The sequence below is a fragment of the Trichosurus vulpecula genome, chromosome X (genome assembly GCF_011100635.1).
Source record: "Trichosurus vulpecula isolate mTriVul1 chromosome X, mTriVul1.pri, whole genome shotgun sequence".
NCBI lineage: Eukaryota > Metazoa > Chordata > Mammalia > Diprotodontia > Phalangeridae > Trichosurus > Trichosurus vulpecula.
This window is the reverse complement of record NC_050582.1, coordinates 57,987,977-58,009,648: the sequence shown is the minus strand read 5'-3', so window position 1 is coordinate 58,009,648 and position 21,672 is coordinate 57,987,977. Positions and strand designations below refer to the sequence as shown.

Genomic DNA, 21,672 nt, shown 5'->3' with positions numbered 1-21,672 from the left:
GGCCCTTTCCTCTGTTACTGAGAAAGGAGATCAAGGATTTCCCAGTATCCTCCCTGCCCTCTAACTTTAGAATTCTGCTCAGTTTCCCAAAGGCTGAGTGACCCAAGTATCAATGCTGGAATTCAATTGAAGGAGCACTTATCAGAAGCCTATTCAGTGGGAGGCCCTGTGCTACACACTGGGGAAACTGAGACAATAACAAAGCAACCCCTGCCCTTAAGGAGTTTCTGTTCATTCTGGGCATACAGCGTGGGCACACTCAGAGTAAACAGGAAGTAATTTTGGGGGTGGGAATGGAGGCAGAAATGAACAACTTAGGGGAATTGGGAAAGCCTACGGAGGGAAAGGAACATAAGATTTGGGGCTTCGTTCTTGTTCGGTCATATTCGACTCTGCATGACCCCGTTTGGGGTTTGCTCAGCAGAAATACTGCAGTGGTTTACCATTTCCTTCTCCAGCTCATTTGACAGATGGGGAAACTGAGGCAAACAGGGTGAAGTGACTTGCCCAGGGTCACACAGCTAATGTCTGAGGTCACATTTGAACTCAGGTCTTCCTGACTCCAGGCCCAGCAGTCTATTCACTATGACACCTAACTGCCCAGATTTTGTACTATACAATATTTTCCTTAAGGGGACAGTAGACAGAGTGCCTAGAATCACGAAGACTCATCTTGCTGAGTTCCACACAACTGAAATGACAGAACAACAACAACTTTGCATCTCTAGAACCTGAGGCATGGTAGATGATTAATAAATACTTGACTACCCATTGATTCACATGTACTAGCTGTGTGACCATAGGTGCCAAATGGCTTCAGTTTCCTTCTCCATAAAACAAGTCATAGAATCATAAAATTATAGATTTGGAGGTGAAAGGGATCTTGGAGGTAATTGAGTCCAATCATCTTCATCCGTAAGATGGGGAAACTGAGGCCTGTAGAAGTCAAGGGTCTTACCTGAGGACACATAAGGAGTAAGTGATTTAAATCCAGGTCTCCCAACTTCCAACCCAGAAGTCTTTCCATTCCACAGCTCTGCTCTCCAATACTAAAATATTTTCCCTAGCTACTGGCCTTTTGTTGGCATCAGCCACGTATGTGTGTGTGGCATCAGCCACAGCCCAAGGCTCACCACAAGGTGTTTCGGATGGCTCACCTCCATGGCCTCCAGTCACACAGGTAGAAGGGAATGGCAGCTTTGGATCCCCAAGCACATTTCCTCTGCCTCCTCCCAAGCACAGGCCCACTCGAGGCTTTCACAGCAGTGAGGGGATAGACAAGCTGGCTCCTGGAAGGAGTTGGAAGTATATCTACGTCAGGTCAGGCTTTTTCACAAAGCCCATGGAGGGAACCCAGTTGTGCTTGCTAATGAGGAGGGAAGGAAGCCTTGGTGGGGCCCAGGCCTGGACCTACCCGGCAGGGATTAGAAGTGGCAGCTAGGTGGCACAGTGAGTAGAGCACCGGCCCTGGAGTCAGGAGGACCTGAGTTCAAATCTGGCCTCAGACACTTGACACACTTACTACATACGATGTGACCTTGGGCAACTCACTTAACCCCAATTGCCCTGCCTTTCCCCCTCCAAAAAAAGAAGTGGGTATAGAGAAGAGACAGCTGGGGTTTCAGTCAGAGGACCTGACTTCAAATTCTGGCTCTACCACTGAGCTATGTTACCTTGGGTATGTCACTTCTCCCTGGGCTACCAAGGCAGTTGCACTAGGTGACTTCTGAGGCCTTTCCAGTTCTAAATCTGTGATCTTAGGAAGGAGAACAGAGTGAGTAGTAGGAAGGAGAGGATATTGAGGAAGGAGGGAGGGCCTTTCCACTGTAGGAAGTGACTTCCTTTATCTAGGCCTCAGTTTCCCTCTCTGTAAAATGAGGGTATTGGCAACCTCTGAGATCCCTCCAGTTCTCAAATCTCTGAGCCTCTGTTCATTCAGCATCCTGCTCTGTTCTCCAGCTGTGATTCCAATCACACATGTCCTAAAACACCCAGTATAAACATCTGGAATGCAGCTTGGCCACCTTGGCCCATTTTTAACATGTGTGTCTCTTTTCTTGGTGTCAAAACACTGCCCAGATAAACATATGGAATTGCTGGGGCAATCAAATTTGCCTCCCTCCTTTCTGAGCCACAATTTTATACCTGTTTGCAGTCATTATCGCTGAGTAACTCACCAGGCCAGAGTGGGGACCTGAGAACAGCCATTAAGATTTGACCATCTGGCTTTGCAAGCCAGTTACTTTTTGCCTTCTGGGATGATCTCAGTCTTCTGAGAGAGCCATCCCCAACAGCGTGGAATAGGTCCCGGTTCTTGGTCTGGCTTTGCCTCGAATTAGCAGCATGACTTTGGGCAAGTCACTTCCTCTCTAACCTATAAGTTCCTTTGAGGATCCTCGAATACTAGATCTTGAGTTGGAGGACGGGACTCAGGGAGAAGCCCAATCCAGAATCCTGAAGCCAGCTCCAGAATCACACAGAGCCTGGATTAGGAAAAGCAACTGAGGTGAGCCTCGAAGGTAGCTCAGAATTCTAAGGAGTAGAGATGGGGAGGTAGCATATTCTAGGCAAAATCTTTGGTTGGAGTCAGGAGAGAGAATGTTGAGTCCTGGGAATGGGTAGTAACTTGGTCTGTTTAGTTAGATTATAGGGTGCATTGAGAGGAATAATGTGCAATAAGTCTGGAAAGGTAGGTGGGAGCCAGGCAGATTGTATAGAGAGCAGCGGCTCCCCCAGTGGGGACAGGAAGTGAAATGAACAGACCTATGTTTTAGGATTTTCATTTGGTATCTGCATGGATCCAAGATGGGTTAATAATGATGGGCTTTACAGTTTTCAAGGGACTTTCCATACATTATCTCACTGGGAAGGAGGTGCTTGTCTGGCTTCCTGTAACAGCCTCCTAATTGGCTCCCCTCCAGCTTCTTCCCTCTCCATACCATCCTCCTCACAGCTGCTAAAGGAGTTTTCTAAAGCATAGGTCTGACTGTGCTACTCCTCTGCCCATGAGGCCTCTGTGGTTCTCTATGGTCTCTAGGATAAAATATCAGCTTTGGCTTTGAAAGCCTTCACGACCTTGCCCCAACCTAGCTTTCCAGCCCGCCTTGCACCCTCTGCAATCCACACAAGTTGACCTTCTCTCTATTCCTCACACATGACACTCCATTGGCCGATCTCTGTGTCTTCGGATCAGTTGTGCCCCACACCTAGAATGCACACACATTCCACACTCCTGCCTCACCTATCCTGAGAAGTGTCTTCCAAGGCTCATCTCTGTGGGCTCTTCCCATAGATTCTCTTTTTTCCTTTAAGATGCAGCCCAGATGTCATCTTCTGCATGAAACCTTTGTGAACATTCACTTTACACCTTGTTGATGCCCCCAACTTCTTGGGCCTTTCCTGCATTTATTCTCTACATACTTTGGTGTGCCCGTGGTGTTTCTCCCAATAGGATGCAAACTCCCTGAGAGCAGGGATTATTTCATTTTGGGGGTGCTTATGTCCCTACTACCTGACATGTAGCCGCCGCTGCTCATGGATTGACCACTCACTATAGATATTAAGTCCTTTTTTACAGGTGAGGAAACTGAGTCTCAGAGAGAGGTTAGTAACTCATCCATAGCCATAGCCAGTATATGCCAGGAGCAGGATTGGAAATAGGAATCTTCTCGACTTTGGGCCCACCTTCCTTCCTGCTCCTTAGAAAGCACACTCATCTTCATATCTGCCAAAGCTAACCCCTAGGAAGAGGAGTGTCCTGCCCCAAATCCTGTGCCCTTGTCAATTTCTTCCTCCCTCTCTCCCTTCCTTCCTTCCTTCCTTCCTCCCTTCTTTTCTCCCTTTTCCCCTTTCCCCTTTCCCCTTTCCCCTTTCCCCTCCCTTCCCTTTCCCTCCCTTGTCAATTTGAAAGCCAAATGGAAATGAAATTTGAAGAGCTCTGCCTTGGCTACTGCTCTCCACTAAATGCAGATATAACTGAGAATTGGCTGTCATGTTCTTATTAATTACATATGCAGGGAATTCAGACATTCTGGTGGGATGTCTAGGACACTGATCTTAGAAAGAAGACCCAGATCCGAGTCCCAGCACTGCCATTGGCTTTGGGCAGGTCAGGTTGCTTCATGAGCCTTATTTTCCGCAGCTGTGAAATAGGAATGGGTTTGGTACTAAAGGATTATGGGATCACGAGCTATTGCTGTTATGACTATTATTAATAATTATTATATCATGAAGAATATTAATAATAATATCATTATTAATGAAGCCTTTACAATTCACTTGCAACATGCCTAGCATTCTTCTTACCACCATGGGGGAATACAGAGAAATAGACAACCTGGTCTCTGGTCTCCTGGGACTTACAGATGCCAAACATGGGCACATTGAATGGTAGCTAACAATGCCCATGAAGGGGCCTAGCAGGTCTAGATAATACCCAGTATAGCATTTCACAGGCCACTGATATGGAGTCAGGGAAGAATTCATAGACCTGGCACTTGGCCTTTGAGAATGGAGGAAATACAGCTGCTTGATCTCTCTCAAAAAGACTTTTGTTGTTCAGTCATGTCCAATTCTTTGTGACCCCATTTGGGGTTTTCTTGACAGAGATTCTGGAGTGGTTTGCAATTTCCTTCTCCAGCTCATTTTACAGAGGTGGAAACTGAGGCAAACAAAATTAAGTGACTTGCCCAGGGTCACACAGCTAGGAATTGTCTGAGGCCAGATTTAAACTCAGGAAGAGGAGTCTTCCTGACTTCAGGCTTGGAAATCTATCTACTGCAGCACCACCAACTGCCCCTCAAAAAGACTATGAGCTATCTCAGCTCCCCTTTTCCTACAGTATATGAAGTTCCATAGAGTGAAGAGGGCAATACAAAAATAACAACGTACCCAATGATTCTAACTAGATAAAGACAGCTACAAATCATAATAATAGCTGCCATTTATTGTAGTACCTACTATGTGCCAGGCACTGTGCTAAGTGCTTTACAAATTTGATTCTCACAACAATCCTGGGTGGGGGAGGTCTATTATGATCCCCATTTCAGTTGTGTCCAACTCTTGATGACCTATTTGGGGTTTTCTTGGCAGAGATACTGGAGTGGTTTGCCATTTTCTTCTCCAGATCATTTTACAGATGAGGAAACTGAGGAAAATAGGGTGAAAGTGATTTGCCCAGGGTCACACAGCTATTAAGTGTCTGAGGCTGGATTTCAACTCAGGCCTTCCGGATTCCAGGTCTATTGCTCTGTGCACTGTGACACCTCACCAGCTGCCCTGCTGTAGCCAGAAAAAAATTAACTGGGCTTGAAAATGGTCAGGACTTAATTCAAATTACCCTAATCTATAAACCCAATCAAGAAATACTGAATGAAGGCTGGTGAGTGATGCGTTCACATTAGGTAAAAAAGGAAGCAGCTTCTAGCATCTGTGGAAACATCTGTCCCCATTATGTAATCAGTTCTGTTGTGTTAACTGGCCGACGGTGGCCTGGCTCCTTATGGATGATGTACATGTTCTGGGCAACTCAGCCGTAGAGGGCCAGCTTTCCTTATGCTGAGTCACGATTCTGGGGGCTCTGTGATCCAAGGGTGGCGTTCGGGTGGGGAACAGGCCGGGAGGGGTCAGAAGCAGCACCTGGAGGCAGTGGCCCTGCCCTCACTCACCTGTGCGGGGAAGGGGGTAAGGGTCATGTTGCGGGGCAGGGAAGGCAAGTTCCAAGAGGTGGGCCTGGTTGAAAACCAACAAAACCAGAAGATTTTCTTTGAAGGTTCTGCCCTTTCTAACTACAAAAAGGCATATTTTTGAATCAGCCCTATTAGGTCTGACTCTCCTGAGTCCCCATGCATCTTGTTTTGGAGGGTAATGTATAGATTCATAGAATATTAGAACTGGTGGTGGGGCTTGGAACAGAGATTTTCAGAATATTGTAGTCTTAGATCAGAGAAGGTCAGAGCTGGGAAGGGCCTTAGAACAGGGAATGACAGGGCTGGGAAGGACGTTAGAACAGGAAATCCCTGTCTCTCTCTTTCTCTCTCTCCCCCCCTCTCTCTCCTCTTTCTCCTCCCTTTCTGTCTGTGTCTCTGTCTCTCCCTCTATCTTTTTCTGTCTATCTCTGTCTCCCTCCTGTTCCTAAGGGGAGCAGGAGCACCTCTGTCAAATGCTTTGCTTAAGCCCAGGCATGCTGTGGTATCCCCTGGAGCTCCCAGTCTAGGAAATGAAGTCAGTCTAGCATGACCTGTTCGTGTCGGAGCTTAGTAATCCCAGCTCCCCTTTCAAGATGCTCACAGACCATCCCTTTTAATAAAACAGTCTGGTGTGTTTCCAGCTCAACAACTCATAGTTCAAAGAAGTCACCCTATTCCTTCTTTGAAAAATCTGGCCCAGTGGGCCCTTCTCCAGGCGGCATCTCACTTACCTGTTCTCCAAACGTTTTTCAGGAGTTCTGATGGCATGAGTGTGCCACTCAACAATTATAGCTGTCAGTTGTTTTGAAGTATCCTGAGGTACTGTTTGTCTGGACCAGTGTGTGGTATATCTGTTGTTATCTGAATGTTAGAACTACAAGAGGTCCCTAGAACACAGGATCTGGGACGGCAGTGCTGGACGGAGCCCTGGAATGTGGGATCTGGGATGGCAGTGCCAGATGGAGCCCTAGAACATAAGATGCGGGACAGCAGTGCTCGACAGGGCCCTAGAACATAGGACCTCGTATGGCAGTGCCGGACAGGGCCCTAGAACACAGGATCTGGGACAGCAGTGCTGGACGGAGCCCTAGAACGTAGGATCTGGGATGGCGGTGCTGGACAGGGCCCTAGAACACAGGATCTGGGATGGCAGTGCCAGACAGGGCCCTTAGAACATAGTATAACAAGATGTTAGAACTGGAAGAGGCCTTAGAATACCATATCTCACCACGTAATCACTGCAGATTTTATGCCAATTTTTTTTTTTGCAAAAAAGTGGGGTATGACCATTATATGAAGCTTTAAAAAATTGTCCTGGTGTTACTTATCTTTTAGTTTCTGCTAGTCTCGCACCAACTTTTCACTCACTGAAGACTGTCTTTCTGCAGCTCTATTTCCATGCTGTTTAGCCAACATGATCACTTTCAGCTCGAAGCCCTCAGAATAGTTTTTATATTTACCCCTAATCAGAAAGAAATGCTTTGCACGTTAATGTATCCCTGGCAGATGAACTGTACAGTTTAGCTAGCAGCAGGAAGATGCAAATCTTACCGTATCACATGACTTACCATCCACTCCCCTTGTGCCTACGGCTTTCCGGGCCCCCAAGTTGTTGACTGCCATGTCATCCTGGATTCCTCACACTCTTTCACCACTGCTAGCCCACCTCCCATATCTGATCTGTTGCCCAGGCCCATTGATTTCACCTTTTTGACATCTCTCCAACATGGTCCTTTCTCTCCCCGACACTGTCCCCACCTTGGTCCAGGCGCTCATCACTTCACACTGGACTGTTGCAGTAGCCTGCTGGGCGAAGGGGTCTGCCTGCCTCAAGTGTCTCCCCACTCCAGTCCATCCTCCAAAATCACCAAAATGGTTTACCCAAAGTCCCTCCACGGAGGGGCTCCCTGTTGCCTCTGGGATCCAATGATATTTCATCTTTATCTTGACCCTTAAAAATATTTTATTATTTGTGTGCTTTTAGTATGTCCATGATGGTTAAAATAATAGTATATGTGACTTGTAAATAAATAAATATATATATGTATATATATATGTGTGTGTGTGTATATATATATATATATATATATATATATATATATATATGCTGGAGGCATGTACTCAAAAATGTTACTAAAGAAGTAAATGATCAAAAAAGTTTGGCCATCACTGGAAAAGGTGGGCAATCCTAGATTGAGCTTCTGGGTACCTGGTATGTAGTAGGCGCTTAGTAGATGCTTGACTGATGATTAATTGACTGAGTAGCTCAGATAGCAAGCTTTTGTGGAATTATGGGAATTATGCACCTCCTTGAGTGCCTGAGTGGAAATGATCTCTTATTTGAACTCCAGATAAGTAACTACAATTCAGAGCACTGTGAGGGTCTCACATCTACTGCACTGTAAGCTTCTTAAGGACAGCTATCACGTCTCATTCATTGTTGGATTCCTCTCCCCACCAACAGCATCGGCACAAAAATTTGTCAAATAGGTGAATGGTGGATATCAGTTCTCTAGGCCACCCTACCAAGATCATCATTGATATTCAGTCCCATCTTAAGAGACTGCCTGTCATTCCCATGGCCTGTGGTCAAAGCCATGGTCCTAACTGCAGCATGCCTTTTCCCCTTCCTCCTCAGACCCTGAGTATGCTCACCATCACCTCCAGCAAGAGCTCTGGCATCTACTTCTGCACTGCTTATAACAAGGTTGGCAGAGACGAGAGAGTCATGAAGGTCTATGTCTCAGGTAAATAAAGAACGGGAGGTGGGGTGTGTGCCAGGCAGAGGAGCTGGGCTGCCACCTCCGCAATGGGATTGCACCATTTGAAATTGTACCACCAAGAGAATGACAGAGGCTACAGATTTCCAAGCTGGAAGGGAAGGACCCTAGAGGATATTTTATTGGCCTAACGAGGTGATGACTTGTTCGAGGTCATACAAGGTGAAATGTGAGAGCAGATCCTAGTCTCAGACTTGGGTCCTTCCAAATATATTATAATTATAACATGATTTGTCTCTTATGAAGCTCTTAGATTAAAGGCGTTTCATACACAGGAGCCCCCAGTTAAAATTGGTCATAATTCTTCTTTACAACTTAAGTATTGTGTAAATAAGTTTAATGCGAAGGTATATGTTTGACATATATCGGATTCCATGCCATCTTGGGGGGGAGGGGGGAGGGGAAGATAATTTGGAACTCAAAAACTTGTGGAACTGAGTGTTGTAAACTAAAAATAAAAAATCTAAAAAATTTTTAAAAAATAGAAATGGGGCCCACTCACAGAGCTCACAGGGCCTGGCAGGGAGATGCCCAGCCATAAGCACTTGTGGAAGGACTGGCTTTTAAGAACATAGATGGCTAGCTCCTCAAAGTGTGAACAAGGCTTTTAAAATGGATTATTTGATTTTCTCCTTATAATGACTCTGGGAGGCAGGTAAGGTAGGTAGGTACCTATTCTAAGGTCCCTCCCAGCTCTGACGGTCTCTGTTGTGGTGTACGTCTTTTAGAGTTTAATTCTGTGATGTTCTTCCATGTCTGACCTTCCCTGTTCTAAAGTCCTTCCTGATTCCACCATTCTCTGTTCTGGTGTACGTCTTTTAGCATCAATATTCTGTGATGCTCTGATCAGTCCTCTCTTGGCCTACAAACATTTTTAGAGAGTAGAAAAGGAAGTGTGTAGGAATTCAGTGCTTAAATAATATGGTTGCCGTACTGGGGGCAAGCTGCTTGGGGTGGTGGACTGAAATGGCGAAGTAGCCTGGCCAAGGGCGCAGACAAGGCCAGGTGATAATTGTGGGGCCTTGGGAACTTTGAGCTTGGCCACCTGGAGGAGGACAGGGTGTTTTAGGGTTGTTGGCTAGGACCCAGTGACCATTTCTCAGAACAGAGAGTTCTACTTTCCAGGAGGAGAGGGATATGCTTCACATCCAATCAATTACCAAAGAAATCATGCCTGACTAATCTATTAGAATTAGTCAAGAGTAAATAAGCACAGCGATAAGGAAGGACTGGTGGATATAGTTTATTTGGGAGGGCAGGAGTGTGCCAAGAAGCCTTTGTCAAGGTTCAGTTTTAAAAAGTGGATTCACCAGGGGATTGAAGGAATGTTTTGTTATGGACAGAGAACTGGCCTGAAGAAAGAGACACAGGGAAGGGATAAACAGATCCTTCTCTCCATTGAGAAGTGTAAATAGTGGGATCCCTCAGGGATTAGGAGGGGACTGGTCTTACTTAACATTTTTATGCTGAAGAAAGAATGAACAGCAAAACTCCCAAGCCTGCCAATGACTCTTGCTAAGTCCTTCCAGGGAGGGAGATACCCAGCTGACAGGGATCCATCCACCACTCACAGAGTGCACAAGGCCTGGCAGGGAGATGCCCGGCCAACAGGGATCCATCCACCACTCACAGAGCTCACAGAGCCTGGCAGGGAGATGCCTGGCCAACAGGGATCCATCCACCACTCACAGAGCTCACAGGGCCTGGCAGGGAGATGCCCAGCTGATAGGGATCCGTCCACCACTCACAGAGTGCACAAGGCCTGGCAGGGAGATGCCTGGCCAACAGGGATCCGTCCACCACTCACAGAGCTCACAGGGCCTGGCAGGGAGATGCCCAGCTGATAGGGATCCATCCACCACTCACAGAGCTCACAGAGTTCACAGGGCCTGGCAGGGGCCTTCAACTGGCAGACAAGCTTCAGGGGGCTAGCATTAGGCTTGGCTATAAGGAGACACAGGAAAACTGAGGCTGCAGGTCTGAGGAAGTGTTACAGGAAGCCCCGTTGGCTCTACCATGTAAAAAGTGTCATCTTCACCACAGAACTACAAAAATTAATACCTCCAGAGGAAGAGAGGGAGGGTCAGAGAGGAATGTTGGATCCAAGCTGTGGCCCCCAGAGGCCATGGAGTCCAACCCCCTCATTTCTTGCAGATAAGAAAATTGAGGCCCAGGGAATAAAGGAGAAGGGACAGATCTGAGAGATGTTGTGAGGGTAGGATTGACTGGACGTGATGACTGATTCCTTCCATACAGGCCCAGTGAGCAAGTTACAGATGGCATTCTATGATTCCATGGCATCATATTCAGTGGGATCACATTTGATTCATGTAAACTCAACAGCATTAATTAAGAACATACTTTCCACCCCAGTGACTTATTTTGTGACCTTCAGTAAGTAAGTGACAAGGCTGAAACTTGAACCCAGGTCTTCTGCGTCAAAATCCAGTATGCTTTTCCTTGCTGCCTGGATTGCGTCACTCAGTGCGAATGCATAATGGATGGAGTGCTGGCCCAAGAACCAGAAGCCCTGAGTTCAGGTTGTGCCTCTGACTCTTGCTGGCTGGGTGACCCTGGGCAGGTTACTGAACCTCTCAGTGCTCTGGGAAGCTTTCTAAGACACCAAGTTGAAGAGAAGGTACTGCCCTGAATTGGTAGAAGGAGTGCTCCTCCTTAGGAGTTCCTTCTATCAAGGAAATCACAGATTCGGTCCTTATGCCTATTTCTAGCCTCTATTATGTGTCAGGGGATGGGGATATAAAGAAAAAATTGGCCTTGTCCTCAAGAAATTCACATCCTGATGTATCCAGTGATCACGTGGTCTGCCACAATTACATAGTGCTATTGCACAGAGTGATTCACTGGTCTGTCATGAGCAGTTTGACATATGGAAAGAAAGAACAGAAATGACCAAGTACAGCAGAACATGGCGAACCTAAGCTATGATTCGTAAAAAGATTTGTGCTCATTTTGGATTTCTTTTTTTGGGGGATAGTAGGAATGGGGGCCGCCTGCACCTGAGATTCCAATACTACTTGGGAACTCCCAGTGTGGGATCTGTCAAAGTAGAGCAGCACCTGGTCTATTGGGAAGCACAGAGAAGCCTCCCAACTCCGAGGCCACTGGACCATGTCCTAAAAGGAGCATAGAAAATAGAGGCAGGTTTTGATCAAGAAAAGTTGGATTTTCGTTCTGCTGTATCACTTTCTGAAGGTCAAGAAATACATTGCTTCTCCCCTCTGGGCCTCAGTTGCTTTATGTGGAAACTGAGAATGTTGGATTTGATGATCCCCTAAAATCCCTCCAGGCTCTAAATCCCCAAATCCCATAATTCCCGCTAAAGCCCATGTTCCTTCTTCTGGGTATGCCTGAGAAGGAGATATTATTCTCTGGGACTAGACACGTGTGACTTGGCTTATCACAAAATGAATCATCCCAGGCCCTGGTGAGTGATATTTTATGGCCTAGAAAAGACATTTTTCCAAAAGGAATATTAGGAAAGCATCTGTGGTTGGACAATCCTGCCCGCTGGCCCCAGACCTGGCTGCTGGAGTGCCGCTCCCCCCAGCTGCCTGGTGACCCTGTCCCCAGCTGTGGTTGTTAGGCTCTAGATGGAAACGGGCTGCACTTGCAACATCTGGGACTAGGCACAGCCACAGATCTTGAGAGTTAGAGACACTTCATTTTGCACTTGGGGAAACCAAGGCCCAACAAGTTGCCTGACTTGTCCAAGGTTACATGAGTCATTTCAGAGAGGTAGACAAGAATGGATTTCCAGTATCCCACTACTCACAGTCCCCTTGGGGCCTATCAGGATGGCCTGAGCTTGTGGCCTTTTAGGTGCCTTAGGTCACTTGATCTTCCCAGTCACTTCTCCAGGTAAGCAGGAGAGGGATTCTTATACCCATTTGGCAGACAAGGAAACCGAGGTCTATTCCTGCTCAATCCTCAGAGGCTATGGAGTCCAGCTTTTTAGAAGAGCCTCACAGTTACACTCTACCCTCATCCAATGCTGGATCTTTTCTTGGGGTCTAGTGACCACCTTTTCCTGCTCCTCCCAGAGTCTCATCACATGCTCAGAGCCAAGTGGCTGTGTGGAAGAGGTGGTTGTGAGGCTGGTCCTCCATGGCCCTGTAGAGGGAGATGGGGCTCAGAGAAGACAGGGTGTGGGGGGAAGGCCACAAGGATCTCCAAGGGGCTACTGAATCCTACAGCAATGTTTATAGAGGCAGCAGCTGCTCCTGGGGCACATGTGCATCCTGCCCCCACCTCCTACTCTCCTCCACCTGCTGACTGGCACTGCCAAGGCTGAGGGGGAGCGTGCTCAGGCCTGTTGGGAAACAGAGGTCCATCAAGGTGATGAGACCCAGAAGGAACAAGTCTAACCCCCTCATTTGACAGAGGAGGAAACTGAGCCCCAGGGAGGAGAAGGGACATAGCTAGGACTCAAACCCAGGGCCCGTGACTCCCAATCCATCATCAAGGCAGGTGGTGGCTCAGAGCGTGGTGCCTGGAGTCAGGAAAACCTGAGTTTGAATCCAGCCTCAGATCTTCTTAGCTGTATGACTGAGCAAATCATTTGACTTCTGTCTGCCTCAGTTTCCTTAACTATAAACACAACTGCTAATAGTACCTGTTATGATAGGCATAATATGCACCTACCCCTCAGGTTGTTATGACAATCAAGGGAGATCATATTTGTAAAGCGCCTGGCACAGTGCCTGCTACATGGTACTGGTACATATATACAGTACCTGGTACATATATAAATGCATTTCTATAATATATAAATAGGAATAGGTAGGTGGCCCATTGGATAGAGCACCAGGCCTGAAGCCAGGAAGTCCTAAATTCAAATCCAGCCTCAGACACTAGCTGTGTGACCATGGGCAAGTCACTTAGCCCTGTTTACCTCAGTTTCCTCATCTGTCAAATGAAGTGAAGGAAATGGCAAACCACCCCAGTAGTTCTACCAAGATTCACTCCCTAGCCTCTACTGTGTGTTGGGATGGGGATAGAAATGACGCCAAATAGGGTCATGAAGTGTCAGACACAACTGAACAAGAACAAATACATAAACGCTTCTAGAGGATATCTAAACACTTGTCCCTCCCCACTGTACCATACTGCCTCCCGGTTGGTGGGTCTCTGTTGTCAGTAAGCGCATTCGAAGGGAATTATGCTTCTGCAGCCTTTCCCCACGGTGGCAGAGTCTAGCCTGGCCTACACTTGCCAGCCAGTCACTGGGGAAGCCTGTTGTTCCACGGGCTAACCAAGGTCTGCTGTGGAAAACCTAAAAGGCATTACCTCATTTGTTCCCCTTGTCTTCATCTCCAGATGGGGCCCCCCAAGACTGAGTGACATGGTCCATATGGGTTTCCTGTTGTCAGCTCCCCAGTGCCTACCATCAGACTTATCTGAAGTGTGGCCCAGGGGCAAGGGGAAGAAAGGAAGGAAAACTGGTTTTCATCTAATTCCTTTCCAGGCATTGGCTGAGAAGGTGGCCCCGTTCTCTCCCCCCACCCCCCATCCCTTGACACTTTATGGATCTCCAATTTATACAAAAGTTGCTTCCATCTCTTGACATGTTTACAGGGCACACAGGGAAGGGGTCTGTGTCATCTCAGCCCATCTCCCTGACTGGCCGAGAGTTAGCAGGGCTATCCTGATGAGGGTCTGAGGCAGAAATCTGGAGGGGGCAGAAGTTTTCAATTAAGCCAATCTCCAAGCAAAGCCCAGGAAATTAAAGCCAATTATTTCCTTGTAAATACAAATGGAGTCAGCCTTCCTTTCTGCCTTCCTCTGCTGACTGCCGTCTCATCAGGTGGAACTGCACGGCCTAGTTGGGGAACAGAGAAGAAGCCTCGGTGATGAAGAGCCAGGGAAGCTCCTTTGGGCTGGGCCTGGGGTGGGGAGATTACACTGTAGACCAGTGAGATAGAGGGCCTGTGGCTAACAGGGGAAGTATTGCCTAGTTCAGGACCTGGGGCTGCCTCCGAGCCCAAGCCCCAGGCCCGGCCCAAGTAGCCCCTGATGGCATGGCCCTATCTCATGCTTGTGACTCTGGGGTCCCAGCATGGGAATGAGCCGGTGGGCACATGCCCATCTGGCCAGGGTGTATCCAGTGTGGGTTCTATGACCTCTCAAGTTCCCTTTCAGCCTGTGGGGCCCAGGGAGCAGGAGCTTCCCTGCCTAATTCAGGGCAGTGCAGGCCAGTTTCCCCCCCTTTTGTAAATCAAAATGAGTGAGCACTATATGTAGCAAAAAGAGCCCTGGCTTTGAAGTCAGAGGGCCCAGGTTCAAATTCTGCCTCTGTTTACTGTCTGTGTGACCCGAGGTGGGTCTCTTTCCCTCCCTGGGCCTCAGTTTCCCCTCTGTAAAATGAGGGATTGGATTAAACGGTCCCTTCCATCCCTAGACCCTATATATTAGGAGCACAAAAACCCTGGAAAGGATAAGATGAGCATAAACATGGCAGCTCTCCCATCCCCAGAGCCCTGTGCTTGGGAAGAAAGAGGCCTGTGTTCCTGATGGACAAGCAAAAGCTACTTCTTTTGAAGGGCTCACCCGCATCTTTCAGGAACACATACGTACTGAGTATTGCATTGTTCCCTTCCCTCCTTGTGGTAACCACACCCCCCCGCCCCACACACACGTACTCTCTACCTGTAATCAGAAGCACATGTTTAATATTGGCTTTGTCACTAAGCTTGTCTGAGTTACTATTATGTTTCTTTTTTATGGCCAGTGATATGAGACAGGAGTTAAGCCCTAGGCCCTTAAGGAAGATTCCTCTGGTTCATAGAGGCAGAGCTATTGTGAGTCTTGAGCTGTCTCAGCCAGCCTAGCATCCTGCCTACTGATTGGTCAGTTATAGCTTAACGGAGGTGAGCAGGAGTCTTCCCTACCCAGAGGCCCTCAGTCACCTTCCACAATGGCTCTTTGCTGTGAACCTGGGTGCATCCCTTCCCCAATGGCAGTTATTGGGCTAGTGAATGCTCCAGGCAGGGCTCCAGCTTCCCTGGGGAAGATGGCATGAAGGAGGGGTGTGGCACAGAGAATGGCCCAGGGCCTCTGGTTTTTATCTCCCAATTCAAGAGATGCTCAGTGCTATCCATATGCCTCTGGCGGGGATTCACTAGGCAGCCTTTGAAGTTACTGGAGTACCATCACACATGGAACAGAAGGTGCCTCCCAGTTGGCTTTTGCTTAAAAAGTCATTGTCTGCTTACCTCCTCCTCTGCTTCTTCATCTCTGATGTTTTCTGATGCCTGGGCTAGTGTATTCTATTTACATCGAAGCTGGCCCCGTATTTGGAAAGCAAGGCTGGCACCTTCCCCAGGGTTATTGGCAGTGCCTGTACCAGGGCCCAGTGGCCCTGCAGTGGCAATACAACACACCCCAGCTGGTTCCATTGGCTCTGTGCCAATAGGAGGGTGGGATATGTGAATCCTTAACTGCAAACCACACTGTTTGGGAGTTGAGGCGATTCTGGAGCCTGTCGATGCCAATGACCAAATACAGCAGCTGAGTTTTGCATTGCTGGGTGCAGTGGTTCAAGAGAGGGGCATGATTGAGACAAATATTGGCAGAATTAAAAATCAAACCAGCCTGGGGAGGAAGAGGGGAAATTTGTAGGTAGCCCCAAGAAATGGTGCTGGGTACCTATTTTACACAATGATCATCTTTACTCCACTCGTGTAAGCAGCTCGATTAAGTCAAGTGCAGGAACTGTAGTCTGGAAGACCTGAGTTCAAATTCTGCGTCTGATTCTTCCTAGCTGTATGACCCTTGGGGCAAGTCATGTCACCACTGCATGCCTCAATTTCCCCATCTGTTAAACAGGGATCATAGCTACCACAGTTGTTGCAAGGATCAAATGACATCATGTTTGTAATGCCCTTAACAAACTCTCAGGTGCTGTATAAATCCTAGACAGCTGTTGTTACTGTCGACAAAGTGCCTTTGAGGTGAATAGCTAGCTGACTGCCTTTTGAGGGAGAAATTAATCATTCTGACTCCTCACCTCTATTCAAAAACAAGTGAACAAAACCCTCCAAATTGCCCTGCTTTTTGTCCATCCCCAATTAATGCCTCCCTAGAGCCATTTGGAGCCACTCTGGATTGAAGCAAAATTGTGTGCCCTTTTGTCTGTCCTCGAAACCCAGCCCAGGTGTGATGGCTTAGCAGAGCTCCCAGAGAAATCACCTTTTGCCCTTTGGCAGTCTCTGGCCATGCTCATCGAAGTTAACATCCAAAACTTCAGGCGATCACCTTGGGGCTCACAGCATCCGAAGGGTTAGAGGTGGAAGGAAAGACCTATCTGCTGATTGTTAAATTTTCACCATGAGCACTTATACCTCAGAAATCAACACACATTAGGGCTTCACCGATGGTTTTGTTGATTGTCTAGACTTAAAAAAGTAATGGGGGAAATGTTAATAATGAAAATTCAACTAAGAATTGTATCAGGTATGCATTTTTTCCTGTCAAGCTGATTGTTAAACAATCTCCAGCACACCAGTGGGGAGGCCCAGCTATGGTCTTTATTCCATTCGTTGACCAAGCAGGGTGTTTGCCATAAGCTGTAGCCTCTTAAAGTAAGCCACTAAAAACCCAGTTGAAGGTCCCTTCCACTGACCACCCATCCCACCTGCCCTTCTTTACCAGGCCTCACCTCCAGAACACGGAAAAGCAAACAAGAGAGACAGTATAGGGAGAGCAGTAAAGAGACCAGCCTGGGATTTGGGAACCCAGGTTCTATTCCGTGCTTTTGCACAAGCTCACTGTGTCACCTTGGGAAAGTCGTTTCTGTTCTTTGGACTTTGGATTGGATGTCTCTTAAGCTTTCTGACTCTGATATTCTATCTCTTCCTAATGATATCCATTGTTTATGTTAGAAGGAGACATATCTATATTAATAATAATAATAACATATTCATATAGCATCTACTATGTACCAGGTCCAGTACTAAGTGCTTTACAAATATTACTTCATTTGATCATCAGTGGCTAGAGTGCCAGGCCTGGAGTCAGGAAGAACTGAGTTGCAGTCTAACCTCAGACGCTTACTAGCTGTGTGACTCAGTCCAAATATTTATAAGATGAAATTCAGTACTGACAGATATAAAATCTTACACTTTGGTTTCAAAAAATCAACCGGACAGATATGAAGCAGGAGCAACATGGTTAGAGAGCAGTTTGCCTGAAAGAAGATCTGGGATTTTTAGTGGACTACAAGCTCCTTGTGAATGAATAATGGCTGCCCAGAAAGCTAAATAGCCCCTCTCTCCTCTGCCCCAGTCAGATGTCATTAGAAGTGTTCTATTAGTCAAGGGGGCCACATTTCAGGAAGAACAGTGAAAGGGTCCAGGGCAGGGTAACCAGCATGCTGAAGCCCTTTGGTTGCTGTTCCTTGAAGGAACTGGGGGCATTTCACCTGTGGAAAAAAGGACATGATAGCTGTCTTCAAGCCTTTGAAGGACTGTCATGTGGAAGAGGGCTCCTGTGTCCTCTGCTTGGCTCCCTCAAGGCAGACCTAGGGCTAATGGGTAGAAGGCATGAAGAGGCCAATTGAGACTTGATATCAGGAAAAACTGTAACGGCTCCCCAGGGAAGTAATGAGTCCTCCTTCATTGAGAGTCATCAAATTGGGGCCATGGGTGGAATGGATTATTGTTCAGGGACAAGTTCTGGTCACCAACAGTAATGTTTCTCCTTCCTCCCAGATGTACCAGGACATGTGGAAACCCTACCTCGGATCTTGGCAATTGAAGGCCATGATGCACAGCTCACCTGCAGAGCAGCCAGATACATCTATGATGACCTAGCTTGGTTCAATCCATTCGGACAAATGGTTCCTGCCTCATACACCGAGAGGCGAGTGAACAAATACTCCATTTCCTTGACTCTGATGATCCGAAATGTGTCCCGCCAGCAAGAAGGTCAGTACAAGTGCAAGGCTTGGAACAAGAAGAACACCACAGCCGTGCTGGAAAGGACTGCTAGACTCTTCTCTAGAAGTAAGAACCAAGGGCAACAGCCTACCCCAAGGAGAGCCTGGGATCGGGAGTCAGGGGACCTGGCATTGGGTTCTGGCCCAACCAGTGATTAGCTCTTTCACCTTGGCAACTCACAGTCTTTCTGGAATTCACTTCCCTCATCTGTAAAATAGGCTTGTGGGGTAGGGGGAGGACTATATAAACTCTAAGGACCCCTCTGGATGTGGAGTCAGGAAGACCTGTGTTTGAATCCTGCCTCAGATACTTACTAGTTTAGCAGTGACTTCACCTCTTCGAGACTCAGGTTCTTCATCTGTAAAATGGAGATGATGAATAAATGAATTTATTACAGCTTTTACTACGTGCAAAGTGCTGGGGACACAAATAGAAAATTGTGAGTTCTTGCTCTCAAGAAATTCCCATTCTAATTTAATATTATATTAATATAATGGCTTATATAATAATCTAATTTAATAATAATAATACCTACCTTGCAGGGTTAAATTCAAATGTGTGTGTAGTGTTTTGTAAACCTTGAGACATTATATAAATGCCAGCTATTATTATTTTATTAAACTTATACCCCAACTGTCAAACAATGCTACTGCTCCTTACTCTAGTATTAGACACGTGGTCGTCAGTTGGCAGCCACAGTAGCTCAGGGTAGATTTCTCAGAAGAACCAAATGTTGGCAAATGATTTGAAGGAGTCCAGCTATTAATTTCCAACTGATTAAAGAATATCACTTCCATCACCAGGTAATACAGCCCTGGTCATTAGGCTCATAGCTAAGTCACAGAAGCTGGGTTTGATTCCAACTCTGTGACAAACCATGGGCAGTTGCTACATCCCTTTGGGTCTTCGGTTCTTCTTCTGTAAAGTTAGTGGATTGGACTAGACAGCCTCTGAAGCCTTCCCAGCTCTAGACCCATAATCCTACATAGGACCCCAGAATCCCTGCCCTTCTCGGGGCCTGTTTTCTCCACTGTCAATAACTAGATTGAAGCCTCTGAAGTGCCCACAAGCGTCTGCGTGAACAAATCTGCAGTGATGTGGGGCAGCTAAGTGGTGCTGCAGTAAATAGAGCACCAGCCCTAGAGTCAGGAGGACCTGAGTTCAAATTTGACCTCAAGATACTTGACAGTTAGTAGCTGTGTGACCTTGGACAAGTCACTTAACCCCAATTGCCCTGCCTTCCCCCCTCCAAAAAAACAAAACAAAATAAGTCTGTGAGAGCAAATGGCAAAGAGAGGCTGGTTCTAGAGATGAGGGTGGCTGGGAGGATATTGCTAAGGTCAGCAGGTAGGGGGCATCAGAGTGCACAGAGCACTGGGCGTGGAGTCAGGAAGGCCTGAAAATGTGGCTTCATACACTCACTGGCTGTGTGACCCTGGGCAAGTCCACCTGTGCCTGTCTCAGTTACTTCAACTGTAAAATAGGGACAATATGCAAGAATAAAAGGAGATAATATTCATGAGGGGTTTTGTAAACCTTAAAAACTATATAAGTGCTAGTTGCTGCTGTGATTAACTATTATTATTAATAATTATGATTTAAAATAGCCAACATTTATGTAGCATGCACTACGTGCCAGGTACTGGGCTCGGCGCTTTACAATTGACATCTCATTTGATCTTTACAACAACCTGGGAGGTGGGTACTATTATTATCTCTGTTTTACAGTTGAGGAAACTGAGGCAAGCAGAGTTCAAAGTGACTTGCCCAGGGTCACACAGCTAGTAGGTGTCTGAAGCTGTGTTTGAACTCATGTCTTCCTGATTCCAGGCCCACTGAGCCAACCTACTTGCCCCAATAATAACCCATGCTTGTTCTTTCTCTTTGCAGAAAAAGTTGCCCCTTATGTCATCGAGAACCTCACCGATCTGGATGTGAACAGCAGTGGCAAGATTGTGCTACAGTGTAAAGTGGGGGGGACTCCAACACCTGGCATCACTTGGCTGAAGAACGGGAATGCCATCCTGCCAGCCTCAGGTGTGAAACTCCTGGCCAGGGCCTGTTTTTCCGGGGACTAAGGACCAGGACACCTCACTCTACCTTACCCTGGCTTCTTGCCTGTAATACTTAGTGCCTGTGGGATCTCGGGTTAATCTGTCTGGGCTCCAGTTACCTGCTGAACAAGGGCTTAACACAAAATCTCAAAGGGCCTTTCTGGTCCTAAATCCCATGATCCTCTTCTCATTGAATGGAAGATCATTGTATGCTCTAAGCTTTGCAAACCTGAACTTCCAGCAAATCCCAACCTGGGTTACACACTGGCCCCTGCCAAGACAATTTGATATTGCAGCCCAGCTGTATTGCAATCAGGCAACAAGCATTTATTAAACACCTACTGTGTGCCCCACACTGGGCTAAGCCCTAGGGATATGGTGATGAAAGGAAATAGACTCTGCCCTCAAGGAGTTTGCATTCCAGTAGGGGCAACAGCTTACACCTAACTAAGTACACACGAGATAAATGCCAGGATTGCCATCTGGGTAATCCCATTGGCTCCTTTCCATAGTGGACATCCTCTTGTTGAGGGGCCCTTGATTCAGTCAGTCAGTCAAGAAGCATTTATTGTGTACCTACGGTGTGCAAGGCCCTACCTACAAAACTGCCTGTCTATAGAGGCAGCCTTTAGAGTGCTAGACCTGGAATCAGGAAGACCTGAGTTCAAATCATGCCTCAGATACTTCCTAGCTGTGTGACTTTGGGCAAGTCATTTACCCTCAGTTTATCTCAGTTTTCTCATCTGTAAAATGGAATAATAATAGCACATATCTCCCAGGGTTGTTGTGAGGATCAAATGAGATAATATATATAAATGCTTTACCAACCTTAAAACATTATATGAATACTAGTTATTATTATTACACTCTACTAGGAAGAAGCATGTGGACACAGATTAGTCAGTACAAGGTGTATATGGAGTAAATACTGAGAACATTTAGTGCGGTGGAGGAGTAACAGCTGGGGAGAGGGATAAGGAAGGGAATGTCAGAAGGCTGCTTTTGCCACACATAAGAACGCGAGGCTATGTTTGGATCGCAGATGCTCAGGCAGCAAGCATTTGTTAAGCACCTAATGCATGCTGGCCCCAGGGGATGTAGAAGGTCAGCTAAGACCAGATCTCCGTCTTCATGGAATATACATTAGAAAACCTAGCAGGAAGCTAAGACACAAAGATAGAGATCATGTACAGCA

General features: G+C 46.8%; 1 protein-coding gene across 1 annotated transcript in view; it reads left to right on the top strand.

The window, feature by feature from the left end:
• LOC118832733 (vascular endothelial growth factor receptor kdr-like) overlaps window positions 1-21,672 on the top strand; it is a 201,196-nt gene that overhangs the window by 130,499 nt on the left and 49,025 nt on the right. The window contains exons 12-14 of the mRNA XM_036740068.1: window positions 8,326-8,434; window positions 18,196-18,489; window positions 20,314-20,460. Of these exons, the coding sequence (XP_036595963.1) occupies window positions 8,326-8,434; window positions 18,196-18,489; window positions 20,314-20,460 (550 nt within the window). The remainder of the gene's footprint in view (window positions 1-8,325; window positions 8,435-18,195; window positions 18,490-20,313; window positions 20,461-21,672) is intronic.